At 41.0% G+C, this 17989-nt stretch overlaps 1 protein-coding gene across 2 annotated transcripts in view; it reads right to left on the reverse strand.

Moving 5' to 3' along the window:
- Positions 1-5436: 5436 nt before the first annotated feature.
- The window catches only part of Dcdc2 (doublecortin domain containing 2), a 152347-nt gene continuing 139794 nt past the window's right edge, over positions 5437-17989 (reverse strand). The window contains exons 10-11 of one of the 2 annotated variants that reach the window (XM_034509772.2): positions 14271-14573; positions 5437-10871 (exon numbers count right to left, since the gene is read on the reverse strand). In XM_034509772.2, coding sequence (XP_034365663.1) covers positions 10770-10871; positions 14271-14573 — 405 coding nt within the window. In that variant the 3' untranslated portion in view covers positions 5437-10769. Of the gene's footprint in view, positions 10872-14260; positions 14574-17989 lie in introns of both variants that reach the window. The other variant, XM_076939225.1, reaches the window with a different exon arrangement.

Raw genomic sequence — 17989 nt, forward strand, 5'->3', positions numbered from 1 at the left:
GGGAAACATAGGTATTGAATTGAGACAGTATTTTAAAACACCTAATAAAGACACGTCTTAGCATTTGGTAATTGAGGCTATTACTAAACTAATTAACTAGTACTTTGTTAACTACTACTGTCAGTGTGATCCAACCAGTTAATCCAGCAGTACTCTTTGTTGCTTGATATGTTTTGATATACTGTTAGGATTCCAACTCCTGTCTCCTTGCTGTGAGGATAGTAGTCATATCTGCCATTTTCTCACTGTGATACTTTCGTGTTGTACCAAGAGATGGCCTTTCCTCTTTGGTAGCTCTTATTTTACAGCACATAGGGATTCAGTGAAGGTTCAGTTGCTGTTGGTTAGATTACTATGCTTTCAAAAGAGTGAAAACTTCCAGTGCATGTATCTGTGGGTGCAGTCTACCCATTATGTGGCCCACGTTGGCCAGTACTTCATCTGTCATTTAGTTCCCAGATGTCCCCTTTTCTCTAAGGGATCATTATTACAATCTGGAGAGATGGTTCAATGGCACTGGTTTCTCTTTCAAAGAACCCAGGTTCAATTCCCAGCATCAACACTGCAGCTCGTAACCATCTATAATTCCAGCTCTGATCCATCTTACATTCTCATCTGGTCTCTGGAGGTACCAGGCATAAATGCAGTACAGAGACAGTCATGCAAGCAAAGCTCTACCTTAGTTAGGGTTTCTATTGCTGCAACCAAACACCATGATCAAAAAGTAAGTTGAGGAGGAAAGGTTTTATTCAGCTTATATATGATCATCACCAAATGAAGTCTGGACTAGAACTTAAGTCAGACAGGAGCCTGGAAGCAGGAGATGATGCAGAGGTCATAGAAAAGTGATATTTACTGGTGTGCTTGTTCTGGCTTGTTCAGCCTACTCTCTTATAGAACTGAGGACCACCAGCCCATGGTTGGCACCACTCATAATTGGCTGGGCCCTTCCCCATTGATCACTAACTGAGAAGATGACTTACAGCTGGATCTCATGAAAGCATTTCCTCAACTGAGCCCCCTTCCCTTCCTGATGACTCTAATTTGTGACAAATTGACACAAAACCAGCCAGTACAGCAACCATACATATAAAAAATTTTAAAGATCTTACATAGAAAAGACCACTATCACTTTAAGTCCTCCAGACCATTGTTAATGTGGAACCATTATCCATCCAAGATCAAAACCATGAGCCTGGCCCTGTCCTGTGCATGGTTCTTCAATTTCAATAGCATCTTCAAGTTGCTTTGGGGAAGGAGTAGGACATTCCTAAGACACCCAAGCATCTGCAATGTAAGTTCAAGGACAACCTGAAAATCTCAGTGAGGCTGCTTCCAAACATAGAATCAGACAGATCTGCATCTATGACCCAGCACTAGAGTAACTTGTCTGATACAGGGTAAAATTATTTTGACAGTTACGAATGGTACCTCCCTTTAACTTTCTGCTCAGGGGTTACTTCTCTGTCAGTAATATACAGATAGATTTATTTTTATTTATTTTTTTCATCCGTGTATGTGTATCACATGTATGCCTCATGCCTGTGGATGTCAGAAGAGGGCTTTGGATCTTCGGACCTGGAGTTATAGAAGGCTGTGAGCTGCCATGGGAACTGAACCAGGATCCTCTGTGAAAGCAACAAGTGCTTTTAACCACCGAGCCACCTCCTCAGTCTCTACTCCATCAATAATATACATTAAGAAATAACTTTAATAGCTTCTACTCTATCTTATCTTTAAAAATACCATATTCTGGGTCTTGAAAGATGACTCAGCAGGTAAAGGGCTTGCTGAGAATAATTCAATCCCCAGAACCCTCATAAAGGTGGAAGGACAAAATAGACTCCTGAAAGTTGTCTCTAACCTACACAGAGAGAGAGGGAGGTGGGGAATAAAGCTTTTAAATTAACATGTTTGATGTGCCATCATTACAAACAACCAATCAGGGCTCATGGGAACTCCCCCCCCAACACACACACAACAATAATTAATCCCATTTGGCTTCTGGTCGCTCACTGTTATTCTGAGGCTCTGCCATCTTTATTGCTGTTGCAAAAGCATCTTCTCTCCATCAAGCCTACAGACACATACAGCCCACCTTTCTGTGAAATCCTGAGCCTCCTGAGCACTCATCACCTTGATAGACAGTCTGTGTTCTAAGCCCTCTAAACACCTCTATCTTATACAGGAAACTCACTTGAGCATTCCTGCATCAATATGCCTTTGGTCCCTTCCTCCACAGTCTACCACATTAATCTGACATAATTACTTAACTGATACAGATATTGCTGGATAAGGCTTTGGTGGGCACCTCCACAGAAGTTCTCCAAATTTTTTGAAAGGTTGTGGGGTTGAGGCAAGGTCTTATTCTATAGTCAAAGTCAGATATAAACTTGGCTTCAGCTTCATTGAAATCTTCCTGCTTCCATCTCCCAAGTGCTGGGATCACAGGAATGAGCCACTGTTCTTGGCTTCTCACTTAAATTATTGAAGCATATTCAAGAGAGTTATCCAACACAATAGTCTGTCTTGTGGCATGTTTTCCTGCATGCCTTCAAATCACAGAGCCTGCAGTAGAAAATACATCTCTTTCCATTCCCATTCATCAAAGTTAACCAACCGCAGAAGATAGTCTACAATCACAGGCTGTAACCTTTTGAAACATCACATAACCGCCCCCCACCCCAGGGCATGAAGTGTTATTTGTCCAGCAAGTTATCTAACTCTAGAAGCCCATCCGGAGATCTACTTCCAAGACCCTGGTATTTGGATTCCTCTATTTTAAGTTGAGTGTTCCATTTGCAGAACTGAGATGGATGTTCTCATATAAATTTATGAAGGGGCATCCTTAAGAACTATGAGAGAAGCAGGAGAAAGAGAAGGAGGGAAGCAAGGATATAGGTCAACTGAAAAATAACTACAGGCTGCATGCACAAAAAGTCTGGAGCAAACACTGCAGCAAAGTCACCTCCACTTAAAGGTCTTTGCCTCCCATGCCAGTCAGCCATTAGGTACAAGCCAATAATGAGGGAATGCATGTCCTGGTCATGATAATGTCCCTCTGATCTCTTCATGTCTAAGTGCTCAGTATTCACAGCAGTTGGTGGATAAGCACCAGTTAATCAAATGTACATGGAAGGGGCAAGCATCCCCAGACCTATCCACAGAGCGGCGAGTCAAAGAAAAGGGAAATTCACACAAACTATTTACAGTCAAACTGCAGCCACAAATATTTTATATCCAAACTTGTTGTTCTAGCTGGTGTGAAACATGCTAGTACATTTACAGCCTCAAAAGCATATGTCAGAACTGGAAGAAGCCAAAATGCAATTAGCAAGGCGTTCCGCTAAAGGAGTTACAGCAAACATAGAAACAGAGGGAAATATTAGTGATAAGAACAGAGAAAGGCAACTAAACAGAAGCAAGTGGTACCCACAATAAAAAAAAATGTTTCCAAACTGTATTAGGGCTAAGATATATATCAGTTGATAGAATGCTTGCCGAACATGCAGGAAGCCTTGGGTTTGATAGCAGCAGCATGTAAAGCAGGCATGATCATGTAACCCTGTGATACCCAGGGTGGCAACTGGCACCATGAACCAGGATGGGCAATGTGAGAGAAGAAGTTTGTCTTCCAAGAGCAGAACATTTGACTTTAGGAACCAAGATGCTTCACCAAAAGTTGTACATAGAGGTCTGAATTCCCGGGGAGGAACCCAGAAGTCATAACACATGATTGGTTGTTAAGGTTTTGAATGAGATTACTCAGGGAGACCTCAGGGACTAAAAGAGGAGGGGGGGTGGAGAAAATGAGCAGAGGATCAAGAGAGCCAGTACAATCCTAACTTTTCCCTGTCACTGAGAGAAGCAGCTTGAGGGAACAGATGAGATGGCTCAGCAGGTAGAGACAGCTCACTTGCTGCTACCCTGATCTCTGACTGGCCTCAGAGCATATGAGGTAGGAGGAGAAAAGCAACTCCTGTGCATTGCCTCCTAACTGCCATGGTCACTGTGGGGGCAGGGAGAGATAACTACATTATAAAGAATAAAATAAAAATTTAAAAGAACAGTAACATTTGTAAAACAGGGTAACTTACATTTATGGTTTCGGCATCAAAGGCTGAAACAAGTGTATAGCTGTGAATTTGAAACCAGCCTAGCATACATATAAGTTTAAGACCACCTAGGAGTACAGACTGAGATCCTGTTTCAAATGAATACAGAGGTGGCTGTGGTGGTGGTGGTGGTGACGGTGAAAACAATGATGGTGATAGCAGGGGCTGAATAGATGGCTCTGCAGTAAGGGTTCCTCCTGCCTGATGACCCAGATTCAGTTCCCAGCACAGCAACTTGAAACCACCTTTAACTCAAGCTCCAGGGACTCTGACACCTTCTTCTGGCCACCCCAGGCACCTACACACACATAGCATACACTCAGACAGACACATACACCTACAAAAAAGCAACATAAATAAGCCCAGTAAAATAAAGAGGTAGGTAGATAGATAGATAGATGATAGATAGATAGATAGATAGATAGATAGATAGATAGATAGATAGACAGATGATAGATAGATAGATAGACAGACAGACAGACAGACAGACAGAGAGAGAGATAGATAGATAGATAGATAGATAGATAGATGATAGATAGATAGATAGATAGATAGATAGACAGATGATAGATAGATAGATAGATAGACAGACAGACAGACAGACAGACAGATAGATAGACAGACAGACAGACAGACAGATAGATAGATAGATAGACAGCAGTGAATAGTGATTGCCTCATCTGGTTTTAAACTGTTTCACTTTGGGGTTTTTTGTGTTTCTTTGTTTTGTTTTGTTTTGTTTTGTTTTGCTTTGCTTTTTGTTGTTTTTTTCATTTTATGTCACTTTTCTTACTACCAAACCAATGTGTTAGAGTAATCAGAAGTGCCAGGCATTCCCGTATCATTTGTCTTCTTAATGAAGATTGAGTTTGACTATGAGAGCATTGGAGAGACTGTGCAACAATTTAATAGACTGAAGCCCTGTTAGAGAAGGAGAACAGTCCACTCAGAGGCCTGCAGGAGAGCCACATGCTCGTTCTCACAAATAAGCCGAACACACCAGAGGAACTCGAGCCATGCTGCCGTGCCCTGGAGAGGTTCCATCGGACACAGAGCCAGCTGTGGGAAGTTTCTGACATTGATTAACTGTGTCTGCAAATCAGTCTGCCTCTGGCAGTTTAGACACCTGCTTCCCCTGGGGTTTGCAGTTCTCCTGCAAAGTGAGCTAATGTGTCCAAGGGGTGCTTAAATATATGTTCCGGGGTCATGGTGTTCAAATCATGGAGATTTTGTGCTGAACTATTTCTTTATCATAGAGCGGTAAACAAAACTATTGAAAAGATAGCAGTGAGAAGTCCCACAAACTGAATCTCAGTGAAACTCTTTGTAAAATGATACATTTATTTCTGTTGGTTGTCTGTATACAAAATACACGCCATGAGCATCACAAAACCTTAGAACCTGTGGTTCTCTAAAAATATCTCATACAATAAAGAAATAACAATTTTAATAGATTTGGATTTTTATCAAATAAACATGCATATAAATTTTTTAAAAATACATAATGAGCTCAACGTCTATGCTTCATCCAAACAGAAGTACACTCTAATGAGCTGGATGTCTACATAAGTCTGTATCTATCGTGTTCATGGGAAATCTACAAACAGGATTCACACATGAAATATTAACAACACGGCATCATATGGGAATGCTGAACATAGATGTTAACTACATAAAATACCATCTACTCACAGGGCAGGACAGGTGCACAGCATTGTAGAATGTGCTCGGATGCAGAAAGAAAAGCTACATCTCATAATTTGATCGAAATGCATACTTTTCCTTACATAAAGACGTTCTAAATATAACAAATGCTACAGAAACTATGAGCTTAATTTAATCTTTACATAGGGCATGAAAAATTACCCATTACTATGCGTGTGTTAGCAACATTAACTGCAAAGAGAACAGAAAAGCAATGGAGCTTCCTGCAATCCTCTAAGGCTGATCACAACCTCCCCGCTCCATTTTGACAGTAACTGAAACAGTCAGTTAAGCCATGCATTTCAAGGGATAAAGCTGCATGGAATTCATTTGGTCACATTTTCAGAGCAAAGCTAGGCAGCTTGGCTCAGATGGGTAGAGCTCCACTGGTCCTCTCTGGTTTCATAAGTGCTTTTTTAATCATTATTATTCTTAATTCTTTCCTAATTGCACATCTCTTTCAGGTGTTATGACTCTAAAAACAGTGCTTACTTTCTTTCTCAACATATGGAGACATTGTTTCATTCCCTACCTGGCTTTCAAACTTCTTGGGACAAAATATACAATCCAAAAGCCCAACCTGTCTATGTACCTGGATATGTGTCCAAAGCACAAGCCTTATGTTTATGAACATGCTAATCAGTGTCAAAGAATGCCAAGTGTCTCTGGTTAGAAAAGCAGACTGCCCTTCAGAAACCAGTTTCTGCCCAGTTTGACACTGTATTAAGAGTCACTCTGGCCGGGCTGTGGTGGTGCACGACTTTAATCCCAGCACTTGGGAGGCAGAGGCAGGTGGATTTCTGAGTTTGAGGCCAGCCTGGTCTACAGAATGAGTTCCAGGACAGCCTGGGCTATATAGAGAAATCCTGTCTCGAAAAACAAACAAACAAACAAACAAAAAGTCACTCTGTATTGTACTTGTTTTCTGGATACAAGGAGTCCCGAATTTTCTCCCTGCTCCCCTCACCCCCAAATAGTCCACATGGTACTTTAGGCTGCCACAGAAACTGTAGCCTGTCATCAGTTCAGGCAACAAGGTGTGCATCACTCATTTTTAAAAACATAACTATAACTAATTTTAGCATCTCTTCCTTTTGTTGTTTCAGATGAGCCTCTTATAGGTCACAATGGCCTGGACCTCACTGTGCAGCCGAGAATGACCTCGAACTCCTACCTCCAGAGCACTGGGGTAATAGTCATATACAACCACGCTTACTTTAAGTGATGCTAGTAGCTGTCTTACTGGAGAAATAGATCTCTTGGTCCCAGTAAAGCAGTATTAATGCTGATAACAGTAGTCTCTTGCTATTTGCTCTCATGCTGTTAGCTTGGCTTCTCCCCATGTGAGAGTCTTACTCTGTGCAGAGCAGTTAGGAGGCCCTTCTTAATGCCTGAGAGTGTACGAGTTTACTCATGAAAGTACTGATAGACATGCACATTGGGTGTTATGTTCTCTTCTGATTGGCACCAGTTCGGATGTAGAGTTTTCTCTTCACAGATTAATTTACCTTTTAACTTTGCTTTTGCCACTTTAACAACAACAGTAAAAGTGTAGAGTTGATTCCTTACAAGACATGTTAGCATCACAGATATGCCTTCTGGTAACGTGATTGAATATGCCCTTCGTATTTTTCTGTGGTGGCAAGTTTAGGTTTAGCTTAGGGTTGGTAGGTAGGTGGTTGCTTGGTTGGTCAGTTGTTTGTTTGTTTGTTTGTTTTGAGACGGGATTCTCATGTTGCAAAGGTTAGTCTCAAACACACTATGTAGCCAAGAATGACCTTTAATTCTTGATTGGTGGGATTACAGGTGTGAGGTGCTGTGCCCAATAGCAGCCATGGCTTTAAGCACACTATCTTCTCTAAACCAGCAAAATTCATCCTCTATGTATAAGGCAGGTTGTCTAAAGAAAACAAAGCATTTATACTTATTTATTTAGCTCTATGTGTGTGCAAGTGGTGTGTGTGTGTGTGTGTGTGTGTGTGTGTGTGTGTGTGTTGAGGATGACTTTGGTATGTACATGCCACAATATAGGACATCAGGCTTGGTAGCAGGCACTTTACCTGCTGAACCATCTTGCCATCCCCCTAAAGAAAATTCTGGGGTTGCTGGGGTTTAAGCCCTACCCTGGGACTACCCTGGGAAAGATATCAGTATCACTTCACACCTGTGTGCCCACAGAGATATATGACTGATGCTAAGTCACATGATGATGTGGTGTGTCCTTAGACACCACAGCAAGAATTAACTCTTTAGAATTATACTGGATACATGACCTTATCATGACCTTCCTATGAGTCTGACATTCTGGCATTAAAAAAAAAATAGAATGCAAGAAAAATGTCTTAAATAACAAGTCTCCCCAAGGTCCCAGGAAAACATAGAGAGTAGGGGGGCTGCCCTGTAGTCATAGTAACAGGAAGCTGATTGGCATGCAACAGTAGCTTCAACAGATGCCAAAATGTAACACATCCCTCTCATCTGAAGGTGACTTGAGTCAAAGTCACTTCTAGTCAAGTGCAAAACTACCAATGTTCCAATTCCATCAGCAGATGATCATAAGTGTCCTTAAAATTGAAATGTGGCTAAGGCATCATTGACATAAAATTAAAACTAAGAAATTGCAAAGAACTGACACTTCAAAGTAATGCTTTGCAGGTATATATCCAGGAGCCTTTGCTATGAATGATGCATGACCCTTCACCAAGCCCTCATTCATATGCTCTATGTGTAATTCCCAAATTTGTCATTAAGTCTCACTTACATGTGGACCTAACATGTCATAGGTACCCAATTTCCACAGAGGAGAGAGACCACCACTTTTGAGAGGTGAACTGAACTTCAACTTCTAGAAAGGTCACCTTCATAGTTATGACTACAGTCTTAGTCCACAGTAAAGGATTACATATTTGGCTAGACAACATATGGAGATGGTTTTGATTTGAGTCACATGTTTTCGTCCCATGCATGCACAGGAGAAGATGATGTTCCCATTTATTTCAACATTCTATGACTGTTACTATGCCTATAACCTTCTTGAAATGTTATGATCTCAAAGTTTATTTTTCATGTATCAGTGTGCTGCCTCATTAAGACAACTGGCAAGAGAGCCCCTGAAACCCAAGTGCCACAGTGAAGTGAAGAAAGGGGGGGTGGGGGGGACAAAAGGTGATGCTTCCTTAAGGAGACACACTCTTCACGGCGAGAAAGAGAATCAGTTAAGACTTAGTTAAACTTCTTATATTCAACTTTTTTAAGATATTTGAATCTTCAACCCCAGATGCTGGAATGTCACATCAGAAGGAGAGCATCTCTGTTTTCCTAACAGTGCAAGATGGCTGCTGGCAGTCCATGTGTGGTAAAAGTAAGTGTGCACAGAAAGCACCCACCGCCCAGACTGTGTCCCAGTTAAAGTCCATCCTCCTGGATTCCCAGGCCCTGTGTTATTATCTCCTTCAAACACCGTGATGTCATAAGCTCTGTTCATATTTTCTATTTATGGAAGAATCAAAATAGCTTTGGGTGAAAATACATCTATTTTCTACATTACTTTAGTATATATAACTCCCAACTATCTTGTTCCCAGATGGTTGGTTGTGAAGTCTGGAGGGGGAAAGAGACTTACAATAGTAATGAGTCTTACAAAGGCACTGCAATCTAAAATCTTCCCGTTTGCATTTTCTATCTGAGTAAAAATATATTCCTTAAAGTGAGAAAAACATATTATGTCTGTATTTAGGGGAGAGATACATCATCTCTACTATGATCATCAAACTAACATAATTATCTTTTCCTTCATCTGAACCTCACAAGGTGAATGCATGTTAGTTTATCTATCCACAAACTGAAATCAGGAGCTATGGAAATTTTTCAAGTTTTATACAAATACACACACATACACACACACACATGCACACAAAGAGAGAGAGAATATGCTTGAAAGTCTAAAAGCTTAGGAGATACATGAGTGGATGGATGGACTGACAGATGGATGGATAGACAGATAGATAGATGAGTGGATGGATAGATGAACATAATATCTCTAAGCAGCCATGACAGCCATGACAGAAAACAGCAAGTAGCTAAAGAACTGAATGGTCATAAACTCTTCTTTTTGCTTTCTTTCCTGTTCCTTTGTGTTTAATAAAAAGTTCAGTTTTAAAATCCTGAAAAGAATTTAATATTAACCAATATTGGGTTTTCCAACAGCATCAGGAAAAGGAAAGGCTTTGTTCCTGGTACAGACACAGTGAAAGCAGACAAGTGAAAATCCACGGGATGTCTACATCATACTTTGTGGTTCCTGCCTGAGAGTACGCCAGCCACACCTAACACACCTGAATCACCAAGGTGCTTTAGAAACATTTCCTCTGACCAAGTGACACCTTGGGCTGTGTTTTGACTTTGTCCAAGGTGTACCTTGGCTGGAAGAGGAAAGGAATGTCACCAGCTTCAGAGTGTTTAGATCTATTGCCATCTCCAAATTATCTCTGAAACTAAATTGCAATTTGTTCAATCAATAGTTTATTGCTTTAAGAACATAATACATGTTTTCCTATTACCAATTCTTTAAAAGTCTCTATGTTCCTAGATATGTGCTTTAGAACAAGCTGCCAGTATTCTTGCTTCCAAGTCTATGATAAAGTATCTAATGGGAGCTAGCCCATGTCTTTCCCCTTTACAAACACAGGCAGCCAACTTCTGTCTTAAGATAAATCCCCTGTCTCTCTGATTTTGTTCCTCTAAAGGAATTTTTACACACCTGTCATAAGCATAAGTTATTGAGTTACAAATGACCTAACCCTTCCTTTCATGTAGCTTCTATTTTTAAAATGCAACAGGTAGGGCCTCCACTACGTTGCCACATTCTACATGAAGAGATGCTGTGCTCATTATTCAAGTATTATAGCTCTGTGTCCTCTCACATCCCAAGTATTCTCAGTTTTAAACCATCTATGCCACAGCAGAGGCCTTGTTTGGTTCATTCTCTTCATTCTCTTGAGGGCTGGTGACTGTCACTTCTGGTCTTGGGGGTCTTTGGGCATCTGAACCAGCCTGAAAGAAAAATAGACCAAACCAAAGATAATTAAATAATGTTTACACAAATGTCCCGATTAACCATATAAGTAAGTATTCAACTACAAACCATCCCTTGGCTTCCCTTGTTTCTAGTCAGTCACTTCCCCTAGATTGCTACTTTCGGTCCTTTAGTTAGTTGTCTGATGCCTCACGTGACGATACTCCAGTATGTGCTTTAAAACCACAGACTCAGCAGGATGTGGAGGCATATATCTGTAACCCCAGAACTTTAGAGTTAGAGGCAGGAGGATCAAGAGTTCAAAGCCAGCCTCAACTGCATAGCAGGCTTGAGGTTAGCCTGTCTCAAAAAAAAAAAAAAAAAAAACTAAAACAAATAAATTACTAGATGAAATGAAAACACAGACTCATCTCCTATGCTGCAGGGTTACTTTTCTCAGTCTCCTTCTGCATCTCTTTATGATCTTCTATACAAATATGTATTTGTACTTTTCTTTTAAGTGTTTCCAGAGGCAGTGGAAGGAAGAACATGTCAGCTTCACCTCCACGTCTCACTAACCCAGTTGCTACCAATGACCCTATGCTTTTGGTCTCTCAGCAGAATGCAGATTCATGGTAGGATGACAAGTGTCAAAGAGTGTCAGTGTCTGGCAGGGAAGAGGAGGATAGAAAACCAAAGCAGAAAGGCGTCTTTTCCCCAGGAACAACCATTGTCCCTTACACATGCCCTGTTACCAGTGATATTTATCACATTTATAATTCATCTACCCATTAGGCTGCTGCTGAGAAGTGAGGTGAGAGCTGGCTAGTTTTCAACTAGAGTCCATGAAATCCTGGAGGCTTCACAGCCTCACGAGGGGCCCCCAGTCTTAGGGACAAGAGCAGCTCCAGATCACTAAACCCCATATCCATGATTTATGCTAAAAAAAGAGAAAAGAAATATATACATCTATATGTATGTATATATATGTGTGTATATATGCATGTGTGCATGTATGTATGCATGAATGTATATATGCATATGCACATGAAAGTGTATATATGCATGTATATATGTATATAGACATGCATGTGTGTATATATCCATATGTAAGTATATATTGTATATGTAAATTTAAGAGTGCATGTGTATAGATATATGTATACAGATATGTGTATATTTATATATGCATGTATGTGTATATATGCAAAGGTATTTCACATATATGAAAGTATATATGCCAGTAAATATGTGTATATGTGTAGATGAATGTATATCTGTAGATGTTTATCTGTGTATATATGCATGTATATATGCATGTATGCCAGTGAATATGTATATATGTGTAGATAACTGCATGCCTGTATATACTTATCTGTGCAAATATACATGTATATATGCATGTATATGTGTTTAGGTATGTACCTATATATGTGTGTATTTGTATGTTCCCAGGTCTGAATTTTATTTCACATTGCTTCCCTGTGATGTATCTCAAATGATGTCTTGAATATAATATACTCTCATAATGTCACTAGACGGTGTTGCTATTGTGTATCTGTCTTCTGTTTCCTGCTGCTTCCTACACTGTCAGTTTGCTATCATGGGTTTGGTGTCTGAGTTTTTTGCTATTTTTATTTGTCACATTGCACAAGAACTGTCACATGTGACAAAATATTACATGTAAACTGAATTTTTATTCATTTGTGTGTAAAAAGTCCTTTTAGAAAGTCTATTATTAACCTCCAATTTGCAGTACGTATTAAGTTTAGATGTTCCTCATTTGGTATAAAGTGTGTGTGTGTGCATGTGGGCAAAAATGACATATATAATCATTGCAAGAAAGGGAAGGATCAGGAAGACTCCATCTTCTTGTAAGTAACTGCTCCATCTTGGAGATCTGAGTGGTCCTGAAGGTCTCCAATGAGCCACTTAAATAAACACCAAGAATTGGGTTCAATATATTACATACCACAGATACTCATGCTTCAGACTCTTACCAAATTATATAACCCTGAAGTTGAGTGATGCCTAATTCTTATCAAAAGACCACTTTTTAAATTTAGTTTTTAGGTTAATCTAATTGGAAAAGTGCTTATGTTTATGACATAACATACAATGTCCTAAAATATATGTGCACTGTGGAATGGCGAACTTCGATCATTACCATCTGCATTACCTTTTCAATCAGTAGAAATAGAAGTACTCCTTTCAGATCTTCAAGTACAAACACACATTGGTAGGAATAGTCACTAGGCTGGATAACACAACTCCTGAACTTATTCCTCAGGACTGAAAATTTCTGTTCCCCAGTCCCAACCCTCAATCCCTGTTAACCATCATTCGATTCTCTGCTTCTATAAAGTCAGAATACATTTTTATATACAGGAGCTTATACAGTATTTGTGTCAGGTTTGTTCCACTTAACATAACGCCCTCTGACCTTCTATGTTGTTGCAAATTATAGAAAGAATTTTACAAACCATGTATTTTGTGAAGTCTAACTAGGTCACACACTGAATTAAGCTAAACCCCTGGAAGATTGCATACTAGGCCTTCCTACAGAGCCCCGCTGTAGAACTGTGCTTTGCTTTCATGCTGTAAGCTTTCATCAGAGGCTACAACAGAGATCTTTGTGAAACCTGCTATTGTTGCCATATATACAACCAGGAGGACTATGCTGAGCTCCATGTGAGAAATTATATTCTGTATGTGTTACACAGCCTCTGTGAAAATATCACCTTGAGTAAAGATGACATGCACAGAATGCCTAGTGTTTTCCTCTAGATGATAAAGACGCTCTGTAGGAGTGTATAGTAGAATGCAGATTGATGTTAAAGCTTGGCCACGAGAGCACTTTGTACCACTCTGCTGTTAAAACTTCCTCTCTCTTGTGCTTTGCATTGAAACAAACCAGTAATGGTACTGGAAGGTTGGTTAATCTACTTAATGCAAGCTAAACAACTTGACTTTAATTTCTATAAGGAGCAAAGAAGCCCCTGGGAATAGCCATGATATTCTTTAAATTAGTTCATGGTTTCACTAAACTCAATCCCATTTTCTAGTTTGTTCTTCTCTTATCTTAACCTGGTGGATGGGTGGTGGATGGGTGGGAGAGTGAATAATAGATTGGTGGATAAATAGGATGGATGGATGGGTGGGTGGGCGAGTGGATAGGTAGGTGAGTACATGAATGGGTACATGAATGGGTAGATAGAGGACAAAATGAGAAACAGATATACACGACAGTGCTTATTAACCAATTGAAACAAATTAAAATTAAAATTAATTAAATGGTGCTCAGCATTTCTTTCTCTACCGTAAGGAGTTTTGCTGCAGATTCTAAGTGTTTGGCTAATTTTCCTAAATGTGTTTGGCTACTTTCCTAAGCACATTCATGTGTGCGAGCATGTGCACACTCACTTACGCACAAGTACCTCATCTTGTCCACTGTTGTCTCCTTCAGCCTTTCCTTTCTCGTCCACTGTTGGTTGAAGCTCCTCAGTAATCTGGTCCAGTTCCTCACCGTTCTCTTCATCAGTGCCACCATTTACCCGGGAGGAGCTTGCCTTCTTCTCCCCATGCTCTGGGATTCCAGTCTCTTGCTCGGGGGCATCAGCCCCTTTACTACCTGCTCTGTCTTCAGTCTCACCATTCATTGCTGAAAAGTCTTCCTTCTGGTTGGCGTCTTTGCTTGTTTTCTCTCCATCTTCTTCCTCATCAACTATTTCTGCTGGCCTCTTAAGAAACAAAAGAAACAAAGGTTAAAGGGAGTGTAACAGGGCTCTCCCATCGCACATCACAGAACAGTAACTGTATATTAAAACCTCCTCACAACTACAGAGGGTACCCAGTGTTTATGTTCACTGAACATGAACATAGGCCCTAGACAGCCCTAAAAATCTTCACTAGAGGAGCCTGTGAGTCTTGGCTTGTTCCATCTTACAGGTAAGATAACAAAGGCACAGAAGAGGTCCCGGCATAGTCCTGACGGATGAGCTATAATCTGAACTACACTATGGTTCCAGCTCATAATCCATATGGCAGACAGGAAATCAAACAGCAGGATCCTGGAACAATGGCTGCCTTTAGATTGTCTGACCCGGAGGAGCAAGTCAGGTTATGACATCGTTCTGTGGGGACTGTCCACCCAGTCTACAGGGGAGAGAATTGCCCTTGCTTCTCCAAGTGCTTGCTAAAGCCTGTTGAGATGATTACGAGTAAGTGTGGGGTGGAGGGGGACCTGTTTCCCTGACATCTGGATTTGTAACTAATAATTAATTATAAAATAAGAACATGATTCCTTTTTTAGATTTTAGATTATTTTCCTCCTCTTCATCTTAACCTGTCTCTTTGACTAATTCCCAGACGTTTAATTTTTTCCTCTTTACAGAGGGCTGGTGGGCTCCCCAATGTCTTAGTGTCTAGTTCTGACTTTGCACTCTGCTCTCCTGCTATCATCACCAGCACTGCCGTCATCAACATTATGCTTTTATCTCATTATTTCCATTAGACTTCCCCAGCATGGCTACTTAGTGATCATCAAATAAACCCATAGCTGTGGAACACAGCTTAAAAAGATGCAAGATTATGATACTGAAATAGCAATTTGATCAATTTAAATAAGATGGTAACATTAGTTAAAAGGCTTATAATTCTTTAAAATATCCTGAGTCTAGAATAAGACTTACTATTATCATGACATTGCCGTTCAGGGGGAAGGGGGAGACAAAACACCAAACAAAACCCACTGCTCTGACAGATCTGTAATGAATAAATGAAAAGCAATGTGCTTGTTTTTGGTATAAATGCCTTCAAAGCATATATTAAATTATTAAAGATGTTTCTAGTATATACATCAATCAATCCATTCCAGAAGGAACACCCAGCTTTATATACACACACACATACAAACACAAACACATGTGTATATACACACACACTCACACACGTGCACACACATGCACACACACAGAGTTAAAACCCAAACTATGGTAAGGTCCTACAAAAAAAAAAAAAAAATAGGTGCCCTCCTCTACATGACAGTAGTTATCCGGGGCCTCCTGGTATAGCTGTTTCATTCCAATTGAAACATTCACTTCTGAAGAAAGGAGAGAGGCCGGTAAGACTCAAGAAGGTAGCCATACTCAGGACTCAGGAAGCTCAGAGAGTTTTCAATCCCCTCTGAAGGTGAGGCTGGCTCAGGCCTCAGAGTGCAGCTGGACTGTGTGGCAAGTGGACTGTGCCACCAGACAGAAGAACTGGTAAGGTTCAAAAACCCCAGAAAATCTCATAATTGAGAACAGCAGGTGTTGGAACCAGCTCCCAGCCAGGCTCTACCTGTCCTGGAACATGTAATCGTGACACCCTACTAAGGACTGTGACAATTGGTCATCTAGCATAAAAACCTAGAGTTCTCCATGCTGATAAGGTATCTGGATAGGCCCTGAGTGCTTAGCTAATGAGCTTCCCCTCTGGAGTAACCCTCCTCAGAAAAGGTATTTAATGCCTGGCTCACCCTAGGTAAAACATATGCATTCACATCAGCCACAAATAAAGCAGTCTGGACAATCAAGGACTGTCTCCATCAACAAGGATCTGCTGAAACTCCTGGAGAAGGCTTTCTCTCTTCTAGTCCCTCCATACTCCTGGCACTCACTCAGAACCAAACCGGATTCCACCCCATCCCAGACTCAGCAATCCTCTTCCTGCCTGGTGCATAGGCTAAGGGCAGACGTGTGGACCACTGTTCTACACTCAACAGCCTCAGCAGCACCTGGACACACGGGAGATTGAGAACCACATTTGTCCCAGAGCTCACTGTTTCTCACCCGGAAGAACATGGCTTGTGACCTCTATCTTAGACTGCGTTCTTCCTTCCTTGAGTGGCCTGCTGGAGGTGCTCCAGCATCCCAGCAAGGCAGACACACAGCCCAATAACTGGACCAAGTGAGGCCACACACATAGAGGACTGAGAGACTGAGCTGGCTATAATGCACATTCAGATGGCTTCCTCCACTTTTTTTTGCCATTGAGAGTTCTCTGATGAAAAACTCTAGTACAGGACTGGGGATGTAGCTCAGTCCGTAAAGTACTTGCCTAGCATGCTCAAAACCCTGGTTCCAAACCCCAGCACTGAATAAAATCAGATGTAGTGGAGGGTGTGGTGACGTGTTTCTAATCCCAGCACTCAGGAGGCAGAGGCACAAGGAAGTTCAAGGTTGTCCTCAACTACGTAGTAAATTTGAGGCCAACCTGGAATACATGAAACTATGTCTCAAAAAAGGGGGAGGGAGAAAAAAATTATAGAGCTTACACTATTGTATGAACAAAACCATTTCCTAAGGGTTTACATAGAGCTGTATACTTGTTCATTCACATAAAGACAAAAAGTGGCTTTCAGATTAAGACGCTTGGGACTACAATATGGCTCACTGGGTAAAAATGATTGCTGCCAAGCCTAAATTCCAGCCATGGAATCCATATGGCGGAGGGACATACCTGACTCCCACAAGTGGTTTTCTGATCTCCACACATGTACTGCAACACACACTTGTCCATGCACATGTACACAAATAATTTTAAAATGTAATGAAAAAGAGATTAAGTCACTTAGTGGATGGCTTTTCCCTCTGCAAGATTAGAAATGATTGGAATGAAAAGTGGCATGTGTGCCGGGTGGCAGTGGCACACGCCTTTAATCCCAGCACTTGGGAGGCAGAGGCAGGTGGATTTCTGAGTTCAAGGCCAGCCTGGTCTACCTAGTGAGTTCCAGGACAGCCAGGGTTACACAGAGAAACCCTGTTTCGAAAAACCAAAAAAAAGAAAGAAAGAAAGAAAGAAAGAAAGAAAGAAAGAAAGAAAGAAAGAAAAGAAAAGAAAAGAAAGAAAGGCATGTGACTTTGAAGAGGCTGGGCAGCCAGCCTCCACACTCTGTCTGGTCACAAAGCTTCCCCTCACCTCAGCACTCCCTGAGGCTCCTGAAAGTCTTCCCTCACCCTCCTTGCTCTTCCCTTCCCCACCACCACCGACTGACCTTTCAAAGGAGGCACAGCCTGGCGCTGTTTCTATAATGGTACTCTCTAATGAAAATCCCCTCCTGGAAATGGCAAATGCCAGCCTGAGAACAGATAAACAGCCACAACTCCCAGCCCCC

The sequence above is a fragment of the Arvicanthis niloticus genome, chromosome 8 (genome assembly GCF_011762505.2).
Source record: "Arvicanthis niloticus isolate mArvNil1 chromosome 8, mArvNil1.pat.X, whole genome shotgun sequence".
Classification (NCBI taxonomy): domain Eukaryota; kingdom Metazoa; phylum Chordata; class Mammalia; order Rodentia; family Muridae; genus Arvicanthis; species Arvicanthis niloticus.